Here is an 18,840-nt window from a genome sequence, read left to right on the forward strand (position 1 = left end):
CTGGCTGAGAAAGAGGATGCGTGTCTCGAGGCAACCGACTGTCTGCATTGTAGGGGAAGAAAGGCAGTTTTCTCCTTCAAAAGAACCCGGAATGAATGTTCTCCATGTGAGAGAGTGCTTTTCAGATACAAGTGCAAAGAAGGCCTGCTACCTGTGGAAATAAGAAAGGCAGGAAAATTGTCAGTCAGGAGACAGACAGATCAAGCTCAGCCAGAGTCAAACCTCCAGGCTTGTAGTATGAAGTTAAACACTGTATGCGTTGAACCACTGGCCCCAGATAAGGACTCTGTTAATTAGTACATTTTTAGGTACTCACATTTTTAGGTGTACTTTTTTATGTAAGCACATCTTCTCCTTTTTCTTTACAGCATGGTGCAAGTACACCCCTCTTAAGAAGAATCTAGGAGGAAAGCAGAGGAATGGGGGCATCTGGAGAGCAGAGAATGAGGGGAGACATCCATTTCCTTCAGTGTCCATCATCTTACACGCCAGCACACACCAACAGTCAGATCTGAATTTACAATCCTGAAACATTCCTTTGCTACTCTCCAGTGACAGGGCACCAATTCCACCTAGGCCCATAAGATCAGTCTTTCATGATGAAGATTCACCTTTTTTTGTACATAAATCTCTTTGCCCCTTACTTCTTGCAGAAGTTCATACAAACTCTTGCATTCTTTTTTACTCATTTGGCACTTCCTCTTGTTCCTATTTCTAGAGGGTAGTGCACAAAATAAAAGCACACTCAGAATCTCATCTCTTCTACATCTTGCAAGCTGGCCAGATTGAGGCCAGACGCTTTTTCTCTCCTGTTCAAGAAGTATAGATACAAATGCTTTTCTGTGTAACTGTATGTTATCTGTAATGAAGTGCAAGGTGGAGGAAGATAAATAAATAAATAAGTGTTCATTGGAATGAAAGCCAGGAAAGAAAAACAAAGAGGAAATGAGCACCCCCGAACCTCAAAAAACAAACAAACAAAAAACAGAAAAGAAGTATGCATTGACCTCAGGACTTGCAAAAGAAAGAGGCTGAGGAACTGGCACAGGCTGCCCCAGGGTGGTGGTGGAGTCACTGTCGCTGGAGGTGTTAAGAAAACATGTGGATGTGGCGTTCACAAACATGGTTAGTGGGCATGGTGGGGATGGGTTGATGGTTGGACTCGATGCTTTAAGAGGTCTTTTCCAACCTTAATGATTCTGTGATGATTTCAGCCTCTCTAGCTATATTCATATTAAATTAATCCATTAATATAATTGGTTGGCTTAGCTTTCCAGTTGTCTAGGATGTGCTTGTGTTTAAATAACTGTGTATCTAGTGTTGGGATAGTAGAGAAGCTTAGTAAGCACTTCATTTAGGTATCTGAGTGGGAAAGGACCAGTGGCAGCAGGCAGCTTGCATGACCAGCCAGTACTGGGTTGGGTGCTCCTCTTGGTCTGGCGGAGAAAAATAATAATAATAATAATAATAATAATAATAATAATAATAATAATAATAATAATAATAATAATAATAATAATAATAATAATAATAATAATAAAAAATAAAATATATTTAAAAAAAAATCCAACGAGCCAGGCAGGAGTCGAACCTACAATCTTCTGATCCGTAGTCAGACGCGTTATCCATTGCGCCACTGGCCCCGGGCGGCGGCGGCAGCACGGGCGATGTTGGGTCGCGGGGCGGGGCGAGGTGCCGCAATAACCAGCCTTGGGGTCCCTGTGTTCCCATCACTGAGGGGAAAGTGATGCTCGCCAGCTCGGGGTGGAGAGAGCCCAGGGAGAGATGAGGATCCCTTCGGAGTTTAATAACATTTTGGACTTAGCCTCAGAACTCCGAGGGGACGCTTTCTGCCTGCACTAGTAGCAGACTGGGTGTGGGTGAGCTGCTGGCAGCCCTCCTGTGACAGCCTCTGGGTGCTCTTTGGTTACTTTCTCTACAGTTGTCCAACCAGGCTGACATAAACAGGCCTGTTCTGGAGAGAGCCCAGCTGCTGAAAACAGGCTCTGTGTGGTATTTAGCTTTAGCTTAATTAGGCAAAGAGTTAGCAAGCGCTGGACATTTTGGAACATGGTAAGACATGAATGGCTCTTCTTTCCATTCCGTGGGAGCAGGGTGAGATTCACACCATCTACTGCCAGGGAAAGTGCCGGTAGCTTCTCGAGACAGACATTAGTCATGTGAACACACATGGCTGCTGTCCCTCCCTCAGCAGTGGTGGTTTTGTCAGGTTGCTGCCGTGAGCAGAGAACCCTGTGCGTTGTGTTGCTGTGCTTTGCGTGGTGCCACAGCAAAGTTAGAGCAAGTCTCTAGCCCAGTTGATAAGAACGAGCTGGTTTAGTTTCATCTTTCACTTTGGATAATTCCTGAACAGGCTCCAGTGCAGGGATGTGGTTTTGGGTGCAAACATTGCTCTAGACTATGAGTGAACATGGATGAAGGCTCTCTGCTCAGCCACAGGTCCTCTCCTGTGGCCCTGGACACACAAGCAGATGGTGAGAAGACATAGTTTCTCTGCAAAAAAGGCTTGACTTGCTTGTGAATGTTCCTTCAAGTTATGGACATCTTGTGGGATACTGAACATACTATGCTCTGGATAGCAAACAAGAGTACAGGCCACTCTAGCACTTTCTTGATTCAAAGTAGAAGACATTGCTTCACCTCCACTGCACAAAGCCAAGCAATTCAGATTGTCCCCGCTCTAGTTGTCTGTGGACACTTCCAGGATCTAAGTCAATTTGATAATTTAGCAAAGTGCATAATTTCCCACAGGCGAGAGAGGTGAATCAGCTCAGTTGGTGCAAACAGGAGGGCCACACCTTGCAGCCAGTGGTGGTGCAAAGAAGAGAGAAGCAGGGGCTCCCCAACCCCAGTGGCTAGAGCAGCTCAGCTGCTTGCAGTTGCTTGTGAAACAGGAGGTCATGCTGAGATGACAAAGCAGAAGACATATACTGGGAGGAGGGTAGCTGGGCAGCCCAGGGAATAAGCACAAAAAGTGGAGAAGGTATCCAGCAGGTGAGCCACTGAGGCCTCCGCAGACACTTTACTTTCAATCTGTTATCTCTGTCTTCTTTCTGTTTTCCTTCTTGCTCTCCTTGTGTTTTGCAGGTGTTAGTAAGATGGGCGGAGAAGATGAGGACAGATTCCTCATAATTTGCCTCAGGCCATTGCAGGGAGCTGAGTAGCCCCTTCATAAGCAGAGACTTGCAAATAGCTCTTCTTCTGCAGATGGGTTTAACTTTTATTCCCCTGGGTTAATCATGGAAAACCACAAAGTGAATGAAAGGGTGTGAACATGTCTAAATTGCTGCTAGGCATTTAATAACAGGAAAAATGTAATTGCAAACAGAAGTTCGTAGAGGTAGGAATAGCGCCTTTTCCCAGCTGGGTAGCTTGGACTCACAGTTACTCTCCCACTTGGCAGTCAGACATGTCCTCCACCACCCGGCTAGGCCAGGCAGAATGTCTGGATCCCACCTATTTGCTCAGAGCCCAGACAGGGCTGCAGCCAAAAATAATGGCCTCAGGCAAAATCTTGGTCATGCCTGGAGAAAGCTGGAGTCGGAGAAAGGAACACAGGCTAGTGGCCAGGGAAAGGAATTAACGCAGGTAAGAAATGAAAAGGGCGGTGCAGGCAGGGACGGACATGTGCCTGACATACTGCTAAGCTACACTTTGGTGGCTGCTCCTAAACTTCCTATTGTAGCTTCTTTTCTCACTGAAGGGGTTTTTCAGCTTTCTTCTTGCTCAGCCCATAAAGCAGGAACCACGTTCTCTTACCACCACAGAAATCCTCCAGCAGCTCCCTAGAAGCTTCTGAGTTTTGCATCTCAACGCATTCTCACTGACAGCCTTTCTTTCTCCCATCTCTAGAAGAGACCTTCTGGCTATTGCTTGTGCGGGGGGGTCTTGCAGCCGAGGGAGGGCACATGCAATAATACTTTGGATGTTGTGGAGAACAAGCTGGCAACTAAGAGACTTGTAAGGTGCCCCAAGCTCTATGTGGAGATTTACCACATCCTTTGGCAAGGAACGAGTCATTAGTATCCAATTACACTGAAATCATACTTAATTCAAGACAGGTTAAGACAAAATGCAAATAAAAACATTTGCTTACAGCTGTCAAGACAGATAAACCTTTAAAAAGAAGTAGGTGGAGAAATGAGAGAAAACCAGACTTCAGTTACTTGCTTTGAAGATTAAATCAGCAAGGCCATTCCCTCCTATCCAGGCATTTTGCTCCAGGCTGTCTTGACACACTGAGCAGAGAGCAGGGAGCCTATTTACCTCCTATTTTCCTCCACACCTTATACTTCAGGCTATGTTGACCAAGAAGCGTTTCTTCATGGGGGAACGAAGTGCCTCTCATATCTAATTTCCTTGTTTAAAAAAAAAAAAAAAGGAAATCATTCCAGGGAGGTCCCCTGATTTCACATGGAGCTCATCCTATTTGGTTGGGACACGCTGACCCTTTTTCTCAGCAAAAATAAGAATGACTTCATTCCTTTAGCATTACCTGGCCAGCCAACAATACCTTGACTGAAAGGCTAAGGGAGAGTTCTGTCATGTGAAAGACACTGGCTTGAAGCTGAAAAGCTACAATTTTCTTTTCTTTTTTTTTTTTTTTTCTTTTTTACTATTTTGTGGTTGTTCTATAAAAAATGTAACAATCTCTCCTCTCCTCTGCCTGCCGTCACTACTCCTATGGGCCTGTGGCAAAATGCGTCTGCCTCACAAGCCTTGTTCTGGAGGGAATGTCTTGATTCAAGTTAGTTCTGGGGTCAGGATTGAGCAGAGCTGTTTCTGCCTGAGCAGCAGACTGCTCTTCTGTGCACAGAACGTGTATTTTCCGTCCGTTATGTTAGTGGAAGTGGGTAAAGGAGCTGGAAGGGTGGAAGTGGGTTGCTGTGACGCTGCAAAGTAGAAGAGGTAGGAGAGTTTTGCAAGGCTTTGGGGTATCGGTAGTATAAGAGCTTATTCGGTGTATAAGAGTGGTGCTTACTCAGTATATAAGACATCCTGGGGCTTACAGCTGTGCCTACATGCATTCTTGTTCCTTACCATGTTGCTGTGTCTTTTCATAGCTTCATATCTACATTTCCCTCTGCAAGCTTTCTCCCTCCAGTTTTACAGAGACATCACAGGGACCATGCAGAGATACCCATCCGTCAGCTTGTGCCAGTTTCCTCACTAAGCTGAAAGTAAATGCACCTCTGAAGCATGGGAGGCTGGGGGAGGAATGGAGATAACAGCAGCCCAAGCTGGAGAACAGAAACAGCCATATTTCCCCCAGACATGATTCCTAGCTATAAAGTAAGGAGAAGGATTAAAGCAGAATCACTAGAAGAAGTGCTCTGTATGTTGGCCCATGTATTTTGGCCCATGTATATAATTGCTTTATTTCTCCATTTCCAGTCTGATGTAACCTGTGAAGGTCAATGTAAAGAATATTTCATGAGTCACCAGAGGGAGGGTGGGAGAGTTGTCACCTTCTTCAAGATTATTTGATAATTGAGTGGGTGACACCTGACTTGATAAAGGGACATTTATACTTCCCTCGAGTGACTGAAAGGTCAGTGATAGCCATGCCTGCCCCACGTTGGCTGCAAGAACAAGGTGAGTACCTGGAGAATAAGAGTGGCCGAGATATCCTCTGATGACAGAGGTAACTGGGGATGCTATTTAGCATGGAATAGGAGTTCAGCCCCTGGGCTTGATTCCTGACATTCCTCAAAATGTTGGTCCAGAGGGTCTGATAAATAACCCAGTGATGGGCAAGATTCCCACCCCAAAACTCTCTCTTTTGTGAGCTGGAATTGAACCAGTGACTGAGAATTATTCCGAAAGCACCATAGCTCTCCTTTGTTAGCAAGGTCAAAGCCTTTGAAGAGGTACCAGAAGTTTAATTTGTTCTGTGGCCAAATGACTCACTGTTTTCCATTTCCTTTTCTGCTTTCTCTCAGCCAGAATTGAAAAGGCTGACTCCTGGAAAGCGAAACAACTGCAGTATGGTGGGAGATGGGGACTCAACACCCCACATGCGGATGCAGGCTGATGCGCTTGAGATGGTTCTTGAAGTAACAATCTAAAAGAATATTAATCTAATATACTGCTGCTTGGTACAGTGAACACAATGTCACAATGGATGCTATCTCTGATCATAGCTTAAATTGTTTTCGTTCAGTTCCTGGCTGGTTTGAAGGCACTTCTGCCAGCTGCTGTCATTGTGTTCTTCCATGCTCACATGAAACACATGTGAGGGAGTGAGGGAAAGAATTTGGCTGGTAAATGTCCAAAAGAGGAACTTGCTCTTCTAAGCTGATTTTCAAAGAAAAAAGGCATCAGCATTCAGAAATGAATAGTCATGCTGGTTTTGCTGTACATCTAAAAGAGCATTTGCAGGGCAAAGGAAGACATGAAAGGAAAACAGAGATAAAATTGAAATACAGAAGAAAAAAAAAAAGACTAACAGACAGAGGTACCACCTCTGTCACAGTCCATGTGCTAAGCAGGTGCTCCACTAAGTCTGGTGATGCCTTGCTGTCTGAAAACCTTCCTGCTCCCACACCACATATTTTTGTGTAACTGTAATAGCATAAACCTCGATCCTTTATCTTCCAGCACTCAAGCTTTACTCTGTCCTGGAGGAACAGGACAAGGAGGGATGAAAACATGTAAACAAGTCGATGGACCTGGTACAGAGTCTGAGCAGGTCTTTGACGTGATGTGAAGTCATATGCTGAGAATAACCTTAAAAACAGCCTTTCCTTTGAATTACAGACCTAAGGATAATCCTGGAGAAAAAACGCTTGTACTCCTCTGCTCCGCCAGATGAACTTGGAGGCAACAGACCGAAATAGCCTGTGAGAGGCTGATGTTGAGTGGACCAGGGCTGGGGAGAAATGTGATTCTGACCAGGGCTGTATCTCTGTGAAGTGATGAGCTGACGCCAGCTGGGAAGCTGGAGCTAGATCTGTGCTGCAAAACGCAAATCACTTCCCCATTGACCATTGCTGTTGTTTCCTAACAACAGAGTTATGGGCTGTTATGGACAAAGTAGAAATGAAATCTATCCTCTGGTCAAAATTTCTACTGCTGAAACTCTGCAATTATTTTTCCTTACATTGTGGCAGGTTTGGGAGGTCCCCAGCTACTGCTGAGTCTGGGCTACCTGACAGCCCCACTATCACTGCACTAGCTCATCCTTCATTAACCCAGTGCTCAATTCCTATGAATTCCATGAAATGCAAGAACAACCCGGGGAGGAACCGGTCATGCCTTCCCCTCTGGTAATGGGGGAGATATTTAGTGATGATCTTCTATAGACTCCTAAGGGATGCAGTGCTGTTATAGCCAAGGAGAGGGGAAAGGGCTATAAAAGTGCTAAAAGACTAAAGCATTTGGTCACTGCGACTCCAAGAGGAAGCAGGATTGCATTCTCCCATTTCCTAACTGGTTTCATTTTATTTATAGCCTTTTCGTTCGTGTCTCTGGGCATGTTTCTGCAGCACATATTTCAGTGTGTGGAAAACCAACTCTGTTATCTGTGAAACTTGTCCGTAGCCCTGGAGAGGGCCTATTTTTAGATGGATGGTCATGTAGGGCACTTTCTGCCCTGCACAGTAGTTTGGACATGATTTTATGCCTTGCATGTGAAGTTTAGACCTCTTTGCAGCAGTAATGTGTTGAGGGTCTGAGGTACACAAAAGAGGATTGGGGGCCTTTAGACCTGCAAAGTTATGTATGAGTGAGGGAGCAGCTGAACAGTAATGTTGTATTTGTTACTCCACTGCATAGGCTGCTGTCTGTTCAGACTCACTCATTTTGAGAGCTTTGAGAATACTGAAAATTAGAGAAGATGATTTCCTGTGCGCAAAGGGACGTTTTGGAAGATGTCATTACCTCCTGTGGTAGTCCCTGTTTCACTGGAGGTGTGCAACCATCACCCAGTTGTTTCTAGAAAATCATATTGCACATGGGCACATTGCCTATCGTGAAAAATGAATGCATAAGTTGCATGCTAAGATGTCTGGTAAGATATCAGAAGGTAATTGCTTTTGAAATCTCTTGTCTCTGCAGAGGCTTTCTTTTGAGGCATCAGGTCAGGTACATCAAAGGGTAGGTTTGGTATTTATTATGGGATGTTCAGTGATAGCAATAAAATCATGAAATACAAGATACCATTTGCAGTCGGCGCTGCTATGGGTAGGAGGTGGGGTGGATGGAAGGGAGATAGGATTTTCCTCTGCCCCCCTTAGAATATCTGGCTAAAAATACAAATATTTGCAGTCAAAACAACAGGCAGAGTTAGTATAACTGGGGAAAAAGGGGCATTGCATTGTCGTTTTAATCTAAATCTTATGTTCAGGTGGCAGAGATGGAGGCAGCCACTTCATCATTTTTTGTTAGGACATTGCATTGTGGGGGCAACAAGGAGTTCTCAAGTGGCTGTTTTGCAGGGGAGATAGGGAGGTGTGTCTGGGGTTCTCCCCATGCAGCAGTTGGTGGGGCCAGAGGTGCAGTCTTGTCCTTGCCTGGGCAAGGAGTCTGATGCTTGCAGAGCAAGCCTTGTCCTTGCTGAGCTTTATGGCAAGATAAGCCATGAGGAGTTGCCTTCTGGTGAAAATACACTTTTCTCTTTGTTTTCTGGGCACATAAGAGGCAGAGGGCAGATTTCCTATGACTGACAGATGAGAACTTCATGACGCTGGTACAGGATAAGAGGTCGCAAAAGGAAATTCTATGAATGTAAAACCCAGGGATGTCATTCCGGCATTGAAACTTGAATCTGGACATCACTCAACCTTCACCTTCCTCCTTCAAATTCCTCTTCTAACCCCTCTACTTTGCAGTCAGCCTTCCAGGCTCTCCTGGCTTTCAGTCCACAGCCCACAAGCTGTGATACACTACAAAAATAGAGGAGTTGGAAGCAATGCCTAGAAAAGCAAGCATAACTCTAGGAGCTAGTTTCTGGTTGTGTCAGCAAGGCCAGACACTCCCAGACAAGCTATGCTGCAAAAAGATACGACAGAAAAAATATCCTTGCAACCTTCTTAGTGATGGCTGGCAGACATCCAGAGTCTTTGTGCATGAGTGGAGCTAAGACAAATTCTCTAGTCCCGTTTTGTTCAACTGAGAGATGGCTTGGCTTGGTGCAGAGGGCTGGTGGGTGCAGAGGCCAGCAGATATCCTCCACAGATGCATCGGAGGTCACCCTCAGCTAGTTAACAGAAGACGTTAGTGAGTTATCACAGGTTAGCATAATTTTCTCAGAATTACATCCCAGGCACACAGTGCACCTTCAGAAGTGCTTTTGTTCACTGACCCAAGTGTCCATGGGTTTTCCTGCATTGCTGTACACCACTGTATGCAACTGTCTCTACACAGCGGCATATCTAGACTTCAGCTTTTCTTTGCAGAGTTTTGCTGTTTTTGCCTGTGCTGCAGGCTGGAAGCATGTGCCTCACCATGCAGAGAAAGCTTTCCTCACCCAACACAAAGCTCCTTATTTACGTGGATTTTGATGTGCAAGGGGCAGCTGATGCAGGGACAGGAGGATCAGCATGAGGCCTTCAGATTCCTCCAGACACCAGTCACCTCTGACCTGACCACAGAGAGGAGGGAGGAGAACTATCCTCTTGCTGCTGCCAAGAATGACCCTGCCACTCCTGCCAAAAGCCCCAGCTGTCTGCTGCTCAGCTGCTGGAACAGCTTTCCCCTTGCAGCTCCTGAGATCTTGCCTGCACTGGTGAGCTGGAGCAAAGGTGTGACTTCAGACGAGGGTAACTAAACTTACAAATTTCTCATCAAAGCAGGACTTCAGAAAAAGTTAGTTGTTTTTACAGGGCTGCTGACAAATTTATAGGCGTAGGTGAAATTCTGGCTTGGTGGGCTGCAAGTGGGTACAGAATTTAACCCAAATGCTTAAAGCATGCAAGGCACTGAAGATAAAAGCTAGTCAGTGATACACTGATTTTAATGTGATCTGTTGTCACTGCATGCAGAGAATATTACTCTTTTTTTTTTTTTGTGGAAATCAATGAAAACCTTCACTTTTATGTCTCCCTGAGCTGCACGGTGTGCAGACTGGTGTTGCATACAGATAGAGGGAAATGAGGTCTGCCCAGGACACACAGGAGATTTACTCAGCCACTGTATAAGGCATGTCATAGCTGAGCACTGCTGGGTTAAAAGTTAACATAAACACAAGAGATTTCTGCAAGACCCTTAGTGGATAAGTTATTGACTAAGATAACAGACAATATACTGATTGCATGTACAGTACAGTGGCAAAGTGATTTTATACAGTACATGTGGGGACTCTGGCTTAAATTGAGGATGAGATATTTATTACTTGTACAGTTGTGCAATAAATTATTGGCAAGTGGAAGCACAGATGGCTTTCCCTTAAGATCAGGCATCACATGCCACAGATTATCTGGGAAATTGTCATTTTAAAAATAACTCTAGAACAAATGCCAAGCTGAGAGGGATACTGGTGTCTAATAAACAGACACAAACAGCAGTGCCCAAAACCAAAATGCATTTGAATTAAACTAGGCAGAGAGAGTGTGTGTACAATTAGTACTTATTCTCTAGCAGTACAAATTAAAGCTCTTCATACTGTAATTCTTCTGTCTCTTTCTCATTAGAAAATTCAGATAGTGTTTTTGGGGCATATCTAAGCTACTAGATTGAACAGTCAAGTTAAATTCTTGGTTCCTAAAAAAATGATACGGAAAGAAAGTTAAGTGCAGTTATTGGCAGGCAGTGCTTTCACCTGGTTTGTAAGGCAGTGATATGCTTACACCCTAAAGGATCTGAGCCCAAGAGCAGCCATCTCTCCTGTTGTATTCTCCAGGAACTTCACGTGCTCCACACCTTGGGAGGGCCAACTGCTGGAGCCTGCTGAAACACAGGAGCAGCACAGCAGATTGCACACAGCAGCCTCAGCTCTGTGCTCAGAATGACGACTCTATAATGCAGGAGTAGTGGCTGTCAGTCTGGGCAGCAGGCATGCTTTGGCCCTGTGAAGATAAGGGCTGCTCAGATGGTGCACGCTTATCACTCGGCTGCTCCCAGGGGTGAAGGCCGCCATGTGTGAGTGAGAAGAGCCAGGGCTCTGCCACTGCCCCCCCAGCCCCTGGAGCTGTCACCTGTCCCAGCCTATCCTCCTCTCACAGCTTATATGGGCACGGCAGAATGGCATCTCGTGACGCCGTGCTGCTAAAAACAGCCCCGGCTCCCTCCGGCCCCTCGTTCAAACAATGTCCTCCAGTGAGCGAAGCCCGGAGAGCCTCTGATCGCACCGGAGCCTTGGATTTATTTCAAGGAAAATTCACCCGGAAACCGAGCAGTGACGCCGTGATCCTGAGCATATGCCCCTGGAAAAGCTAGGGATGAGCACCTCTCTGGGCTACAAGTCCTTCTCCAAAGAGCAACAGACCATGGATAACCTGGAGAAGCAGCTGATCTGCCCCATCTGTTTGGAGATGTTCACCAAGCCGGTGGTCATCCTGCCCTGCCAGCATAACCTGTGCAGGAAATGCGCCAGTGATATTTTCCAGGTAGGTCCATTCCCATGGAAAGCTCTGAAGATTCAGGCAGCACTCAGTTGAATGAATGGAAAAGCCGAGTACTGCCTGGCTCAGTTGATTGCTTTTAGTAGATGTTGAGGCTGGGGGGGCTGCCCTGCTGCTTTTGAAGGAGCTGCATTATCTCTAGCATAGATCATTGCAGCACTGTGAGCCTCATCCAGATGGCTTCAGCTCTTTCTCTTAGTAGACCTTTAGATATTTGCTTTGAATGGCTTGACTCAGAGTTCCTTGGGCTGGTAGGGCAGAAGAGGGAAGAGAGAGAGATGTGCCCTGATTTCATCAGATTTTGATCTGTCATGCGCCAAAAACGATGCCTTGTTGTCAAAATACATTTTGGTAAAGCTGCATGTGGCCTTACTCACCTCTTCTTGTGCTGCTTGGCAAGAACAGGCCTCGAACCCCTACCTGCCCACCAGGGGAGGCACGACCGTGGCTTCGGGAGGCCGGTTTCGCTGTCCTTCCTGCAGACATGAAGTGGTCCTTGACCGGCACGGCGTGTACGGGCTGCAGAGGAACCTGCTGGTGGAGAACATCATTGATATATACAAGCAGGAGTCCACAAGGTAACAAGTGAACTTAGACCCTTCATGGGAGATCTGCCACAAAAGCAGACACCGCTGGGATTGCTGTGATGTCCTTCTGGTCTTTCTGTTTTTCAGACAGGAGGTTTATTTGTTAATTTCTCTCTTAGAAATACAGAAAGGGGTTGTGTTGCTGTGCATGGCTCCCTGCTTGCTGTGCAGTGAAATCAACTCTGAAAGCAGTATCCAGATAGATGCTGGATTTCCCTGCTTCCACTTAAAGAAGACAACTCTGTCATTTTCATTCCCTTGAGCAGTACTTACCCGTAAAGTCAGCAAGGGTATTCTCATGAATGAGGGAAAAGTAGCTAGATTCATGTTATTTATTTTATAAGCTATTCAAACAAACATATTTCTCTTTAGCCTGTGTGTTCACATGCTAAAGGAATTGGATTTAAAGTCTTATTAGAAAATCCTAAGGAATAAACAAGGAGATAGCTGAATTGCACCCAGAAAATACCTTGGATCATAACATTACATTAAAACACAATAAAAAATCTCAACTTCCGTCAGCTTGGGACAAGAACACATGAAATTGAGTCTCATTTAGGATTCCATAGTAGTGAAGGAACAGCTATAAATAATATGTATCAGAGCTATATGGTTATGTGTTAGAATCCCAGGGCAGAGGAACAGGTTAATCCTAAAAATTAAGATTTCTCGTAATGTTAAGTGCCTCTAATGGATGCGTTCGGAATCCAGCAGTAGAACAACATCTTATCTGTCTTTCCCTATGCTGGATTGGGCACAGGCTACCACACTGGGGAACATAATAAGAGAAGGCGAAGGCCACTAAGCAAGCAGCTCTCACCCAGGGATGCAGCCTGTTGTCACCAGTATGCACCTATAGGGCCAGGTTTGTAAGGCAGGGTATTTGTATACCTGAAGGAAGGTGTAATCCTGGCCTCCTCCCACAAGCAGCTGGGCTTTGCAGGGATAGCAGAGGTGATATCACTGGAGCAGGTGGACTCAAGCAGTGTATCCAGCCCCTTGGGTGGTTTAGGGCACTTCTACCTTCCTCCAGAACAGAGGTTGTTTTGGAGCACAGCAGTGGCTTTAGCTATTCCTGGCTGTTTGAGTCCTCACAGAACAGTTATAGCTGCACATGGATTTGAGCTCCAAAACACTGGAGAGCATGAAGTTGGCTTAATATTCTTCTTTCTCCTGCTCTTAGCACTCCGTGGCCAGGGAAGGTCATCTGTCCTTGTGTGTGTCGTTGATATCCAAGTATTATTTGAGTCAGGGAAGTATCTGAGGAAATGAATCAACAGAGTGATGGATTTTGCACTCAACCAAATAAGGGGGACACTTAATGGCCTCATGTCTTATATTTCTTTTTCCAACTCAAGGGTTGTATTAAACTTAAAAAAAATATGAAAACTTCAGCTCAGTGTTCCTATGTATTTCATGGGCAAACAGAGCCAATTTCAGTTAAATGGGCATGTAAGAGATTGAGTAGATTTTTGAAAATCTTCTAAAACGAAATCGTAGAATCACCTGGTCCAACCATCAACCCATAATCACCATGACCACTAAACCGTGTCACTTAATGCCACATTTACACATTTCTTGAACACCTCCAGGAGAGTGATTCCACCACCTTTCCAGGCATCCTGTTCCAGTGCCTCACCACACTCTGAGAGGATTTTTGTCCTAATGCCCAACCTGAACCTACCCTGGCATAACTGAAGGCCATTACCTCTTGTCCTATTGCTGTTACGTGGAAAAAGAAGCTAACCCCCACCTTTCCACAACTTCCTTTTAAGCAATTGAAGAGAACAAAAATACAACATCATGAATAAAAGGGGAGAATAGGAAAAAATATAATCACGAATCGTGTATTTGCATGGATACCTGTCTAGAACCCCTATTTGCTTAATCTTTTCAGGTGTTTGTTTAACCTTCATGAATGTCCTCAGAATTAAAATAATTATCAGGGTTTCATAGCAGCAACAATGCATAACAGCATTATCTAAACTATTTGGCACTTTGTAGTCTTCAGCTGCTTATCTCCCTCTGCCTAAAATTCCTCAGGCTCCTATTGGTTGTGTGGGCAAGATCTGCCCCTGCTTTACCCCATGTTATCCCACTGAAACAAAAAAAGTTAAAGAAAATCAGGTCTTTTCTTCCTTTTGTATCAATTTCTTTCAGTCTGAGGGCTGGTTCTGGCAGAGGTACATAGAAAGGAAGAGGTGTCACCTTTGTTTCTTTCCAAGACAGCCCTTCAGCCTGGCAGCTCCTGTGACTTCTAGAAAAGGACCCTCTTCCCCAAGATATTCCTGCTGGTACAATTCACCGTAACAACTACACATGCCAGAACAGTGCCAGTTCCCAGCTGCTTTTGCAGGAGCTAGGAGAGGGGTTGAAATCCAAATAAGGAGCAAGCTTTGTCTCCTGCTTAGGCAAAAATAATTTATCTCAAAAATATTTTTTTTTTAATCCTAATTTTCTAGTTTCTGTATGAATTAAGGCATTTTTCTTTCAAAAATAAAAGCTGAGGGAGGAGTTGTGCCATCAGATGGGGAGGCTCTAGCAAAGCTCCCACAGGCAGCCCCTCTTATTACAGAAAATTACATCACTTTTTTGTCTTATCGTACTGCACATCAGACTCCAGCTGATGACAGCATAACCTGTTGCCCAATTTAGTATCTATTAGCAAGACAAGGGAAAAAATATTCAAGCAGGATGTGACACCTGCAAAGCTTTAAAGGAGAGTAAAGTGCTGAACCCAACAGAAATAAAGTTAACTAAAATATTACTCCAGTGTTTGAAAGTCTTTAGACCACTGATCACCTGAACTTTCTGAGGAGCTTCAGGGGGCTTGCTGCTGCCAGGAAAGGGTAGCTGCAGGAGGCTGCAGCTTCTCACAGTCTCTGCCAGACTCTAATGAGCTCAGCCAGCTATTCCTGAACAAAGGGTGCTTTGGTCTCTGTGTCCTCGGGATCCAGCTCCAGGGTTTGTAGAGTGCTCCTCCCTTGCACCTACAAGGGACAGTACTAGGTGAAGGCTGGCCCTGCTGTGTGTAGGTGGAGCAGCAGATGCAGCACAGCAGGGGCCAGGAGCCATGCAGAGAGCAGAGTGTGTGGGCTCTGTAGCACTGGGGATCCACAGCAGGGCAGCGTGCCCAGCTCCACCAGGAGCTGACACCTCAGAGGCCTCATCTCTAGCTCCCAGGGGAGGCTCCAGTATGGGCTGTAGGAATACATGGGCTCTCAGATAGGCTGGATCTGGGAGAAGGAAAGGTGTTGTGCACTAGGGTGGGTCAGTCACAGTGCAAGGATGCTACAGAAGGAGCTGCACAGAATGCACAGCAAAAGAGATTAGTATAGAGATCACCTGGATCTTCTCCATGCCCCCATGGAAAGAAAGCTCCTCCTCAGCTTCACCAGTGGTTTGCTTGGGTAGGAATTCACAGTAGTAGTGCGTTTGTATGTCATTCCAATCTTCAAGAAGTGTGGGGAGGAGAATCCAAGGAATTACAGTCTGATCAGCTTTACACCAATGTCTGGAAAGATGTTGGAGCAATCTCTCCTGGAATGCATTTTCAGAATCTAAAAGATAAGAAGGCGATCAGAAGTAGTCAATGTGGATTTGCAAAGTGCAATTCATGCCTGACCAACCCATTAGCCATTTGCAAAGAGATGACAAGCTCAGTGAACAAGAGAACAGTGGGTGTGGTTTATTTAGATTTTCAACACTGTCTCTCATAATGTCCTCATTGACAAATTGATGAAATAATGTCTAGAGTGGTCAGCGGACAGTGAGGTGAACTGAAAACTGGCTGAACTGCCAAACCAGCAGGTTATGAGGAGCAGCACAAAGTCACGTGGAGACCAGACATTCATGATATAGCTAGAGGTTGATACTGGGGCCAGTGCAATTTAAAACTGTCATTAAATGACCTGGACAATTGGGCAGGAGCTTGCCACTAGCAAATTTGCAGGTGATACAGAACTGTGAGGAGTGACTGGTACACTAAGTGGTTGCTCTTCCTATCAGAAGGATAAATAGTTAGAGACATGGGACAGTAGGAGTTTCATTTAGTTCAACAAAGGGAAGTGCCCAGGATGCTAGGGCATGTATGCAATGGGAGTGGAATTGTTTTAAGTCTGTGCAATTTAGGCCTGCCTTGGTGAATAGGTTAATATACACAATGGCATGTTTTCTACAAGATAGGCAATTTCGCTGTCAAGCTCAGCTGAATTTACTTTTAATGAGAAAGGAATGTGACTATGAGGTCATAAATGTCACTGTAGATGTAAATCTGCATAAATTCACTTCTACATATCAATTTATTAATATCAGTTTTGCTAAGGTCTTAGTATATCTTTAATTAGAATACACTCCTTTATGACCCCAGTAGCTTTGAAATTCTTCACCGAATTATAGAATCACAGAATGATTGAGATTGGAGGGCACCTCTGGGTCCATCTGGCCTAACCCCTGCTAAACCAGGAACACCCAGAGCAGGTTACTCAGGCCCACGTCCAGGGTACCACTGCACAGAGTCTGTCTCCATCCTCTTTGCATCCTCTCTTCAGGTATTTGTAGATATTGATGAGATCCCTCTAAGCCTCCTCATCTCCAGCCTGAGCAGTCCCAGCTGTCTCAGCCTCTCCTTACAAGAGAGGTGCTCCAGTCCCTTCCTCATCTTCATGGCCCTTTGTTGGACTCTCTCTTGTAGTGTGGAGCCCGAAACTGGACACTACTCCAAGGGTGCTGAGAACTCTCCTCTCCATAAAGAATGCACAACGCCTGCACATTAAGGTTCAATCCAGTTTTAATGGGAAAGAATAAGTCTATGTTATTCAAATGCAGGCTTAGCATCTCAAAGAGCAGAGCCAGAGAACAAGAACACAAAGCTATTAGGCTGTTATAGCTGCCTGCTAATTGTGGTCACAGCCACATCTATGATGAATCTGTTCTTCAAAAAAAGCTATGTGTCATTTTCCTACTGTCTACTTTTTAATCTTCCATTTCAGAAGCAGCTGCTGTTTTACACTTAGAAGCAGCATTTCAGTTGCTGCTACACTGACATATACATAGCAGATCTCTTCTGAAAACATCCCTCCTTTTGCAAAGCCTCAGAAGCAGGCTGTAAACGTGTTTACCTCCAGGCTTCTGTCACTGACTTCAGGGCCTGGCAAGTTCAGAGAGTTCTGCCAGGTTTCTTGCAGCTCCTCGCGGCACCTTTGAAGGCTGGCTACTTCTGGCCAGACTTGCTTGACACCGTTGCCCTGTGCTATGTGTCTGTCTTTCATGCAAGTGGCAGGACTCCAGTGTCAAATAACATTCTAGTCATTTCTGGCCTTGTAAACATTTTCAGGAAGAACAGCTATTTCAGGCTTAATTGATCGCACCGATATTCATTGTCTGTTACTGCTCTAACATGTGGGCCCTCACACTGGTGCCCAACAACATGGATATTTTAGGGGGTTTTTGCAGTCATTTGCAAACAACCTAAAGCATACTTTACAGCAGAGACACACCTTTTTTGACTAGCATTGAAATGGTGCTTGATTTGACACACTGAGGGCCTTATGTAAACGTGCTGAAAATCTGTCCCAAATAATACAAGCTTCCTTTGGGAAGGTCCTTCTTGTTTTATTTTTGTAAATCATATTATACTGAAAATCACAGGTTTTTCCTATAAATCCCTTCAATCCCAGTGCCCTCTTGAAATTAAAAAAACAAAGGCATGAGACACTTTTTTTATTGCTTGATCTTTTTTTACTTTAATTGATCACATTCCATTCAATTTTTTCTTAAGATCAGAAGAGAAAACCTGTATTTTGTTATTAAAAAATAAGTTCCATGTCCACTCTACCAAGCTGTATGAAAAACTCTACTATAATATAATCTAAAATAATGATCTTCACATATTTTTTTAAACTTCTAGTAGAATGAATGACAGACAGGTTGCCTCCTTGCAAAAAATGGTCTAAAAAACGCGGGAAAAAGCTTCCATTTAGAATGCCATTAAATTTTGTAGTTTCTGGAAGGATTTCTGACCAAGGATGATGACATATTTCTATGTTGTCATTGCTCCACTTGCTACAGGTGAGTCATAGTTCTCCATCCAGGCATTAGGTTATAATGAATAATACTGGAAAGATTTCACACTGCCACAGTAGAAGCTGCAACCTTTGGATGTTTGAACCCCCAGGCACACTCCTTCCATCACTTTGCTACTCCCATCCAGTACCACGCTGCCACACACTTACGTGCACAGGCTTAGAAAAGCATCAGCCTGCCCATACAGACTGGGACAGAGCACACTGGGCATGTCAGTTAAAAAGCTTATTAAAGGAAGTTACAACTAAGTTGGTTCCTGTAATAGCAGGGATTGACTAGTGTACATGGCTGCATCATTTTGGTGAAGAGAAGATCAGAACTGAGACAGTGAGTCTAATGATAGCTCTTGGCTTAGCACAGGTGGGGGACACGCACTCCTCGTGTAACCCAGAACCATGGTGGCTGATACAGTCAAAACAGCTATTGCTAAAAAGCTCAACAGTGTACAGGATATAGAATCATAGAATCTTCTGAGCTGGAAAAGACCTTGGGGATCACCAAGTCCAAACAGCTAGACACATGCTGCACAGCTAAAATTAGTTTGTGTGAGACCTTATTTTGATTGCTGGCATGGTGTAAAGGCTGCA

At 44.7% G+C, this 18,840-nt stretch overlaps 1 protein-coding gene and 1 non-coding gene across 5 annotated transcripts in view; one reads left to right on the forward strand and one right to left on the reverse strand.

The window, feature by feature from the left end:
* Window positions 1–1,570: 1,570 nt before the first annotated feature.
* TRNAR-ACG (transfer RNA arginine (anticodon ACG)) lies at window positions 1,571–1,643 on the reverse strand. Its single transcript has one exon. It is a non-coding gene; the product is annotated as a tRNA-Arg (tRNA).
* Window positions 1,644–11,235: 9,592 nt separating this feature from the next.
* TRIM55 (tripartite motif containing 55) overlaps window positions 11,236–18,840 on the forward strand; it is a 36,429-nt gene continuing 28,824 nt past the window's right edge. Inside the window, exons 1-2 of one of the 4 annotated variants that reach the window (XM_090137644.1) lie at window positions 11,236–11,567; window positions 11,988–12,160. In XM_090137644.1, the coding sequence (XP_089993770.1) occupies window positions 11,379–11,567; window positions 11,988–12,160 (362 nt within the window). In that variant the 5' untranslated portion in view covers window positions 11,236–11,378. The remainder of the gene's footprint in view (window positions 11,568–11,987; window positions 12,161–18,840) is intronic. The other 3 variants (XM_090137645.1, XM_031604816.2, XM_090137647.1) reach the window with 3 other exon arrangements.

The sequence above is a fragment of the Phasianus colchicus genome, chromosome 3 (genome assembly GCF_987193195.1).
Source record: "Phasianus colchicus chromosome 3, bPhaCol1.hap1.1, whole genome shotgun sequence".
NCBI classification, from domain to species: Eukaryota; Metazoa; Chordata; class Aves; order Galliformes; family Phasianidae; genus Phasianus; species Phasianus colchicus.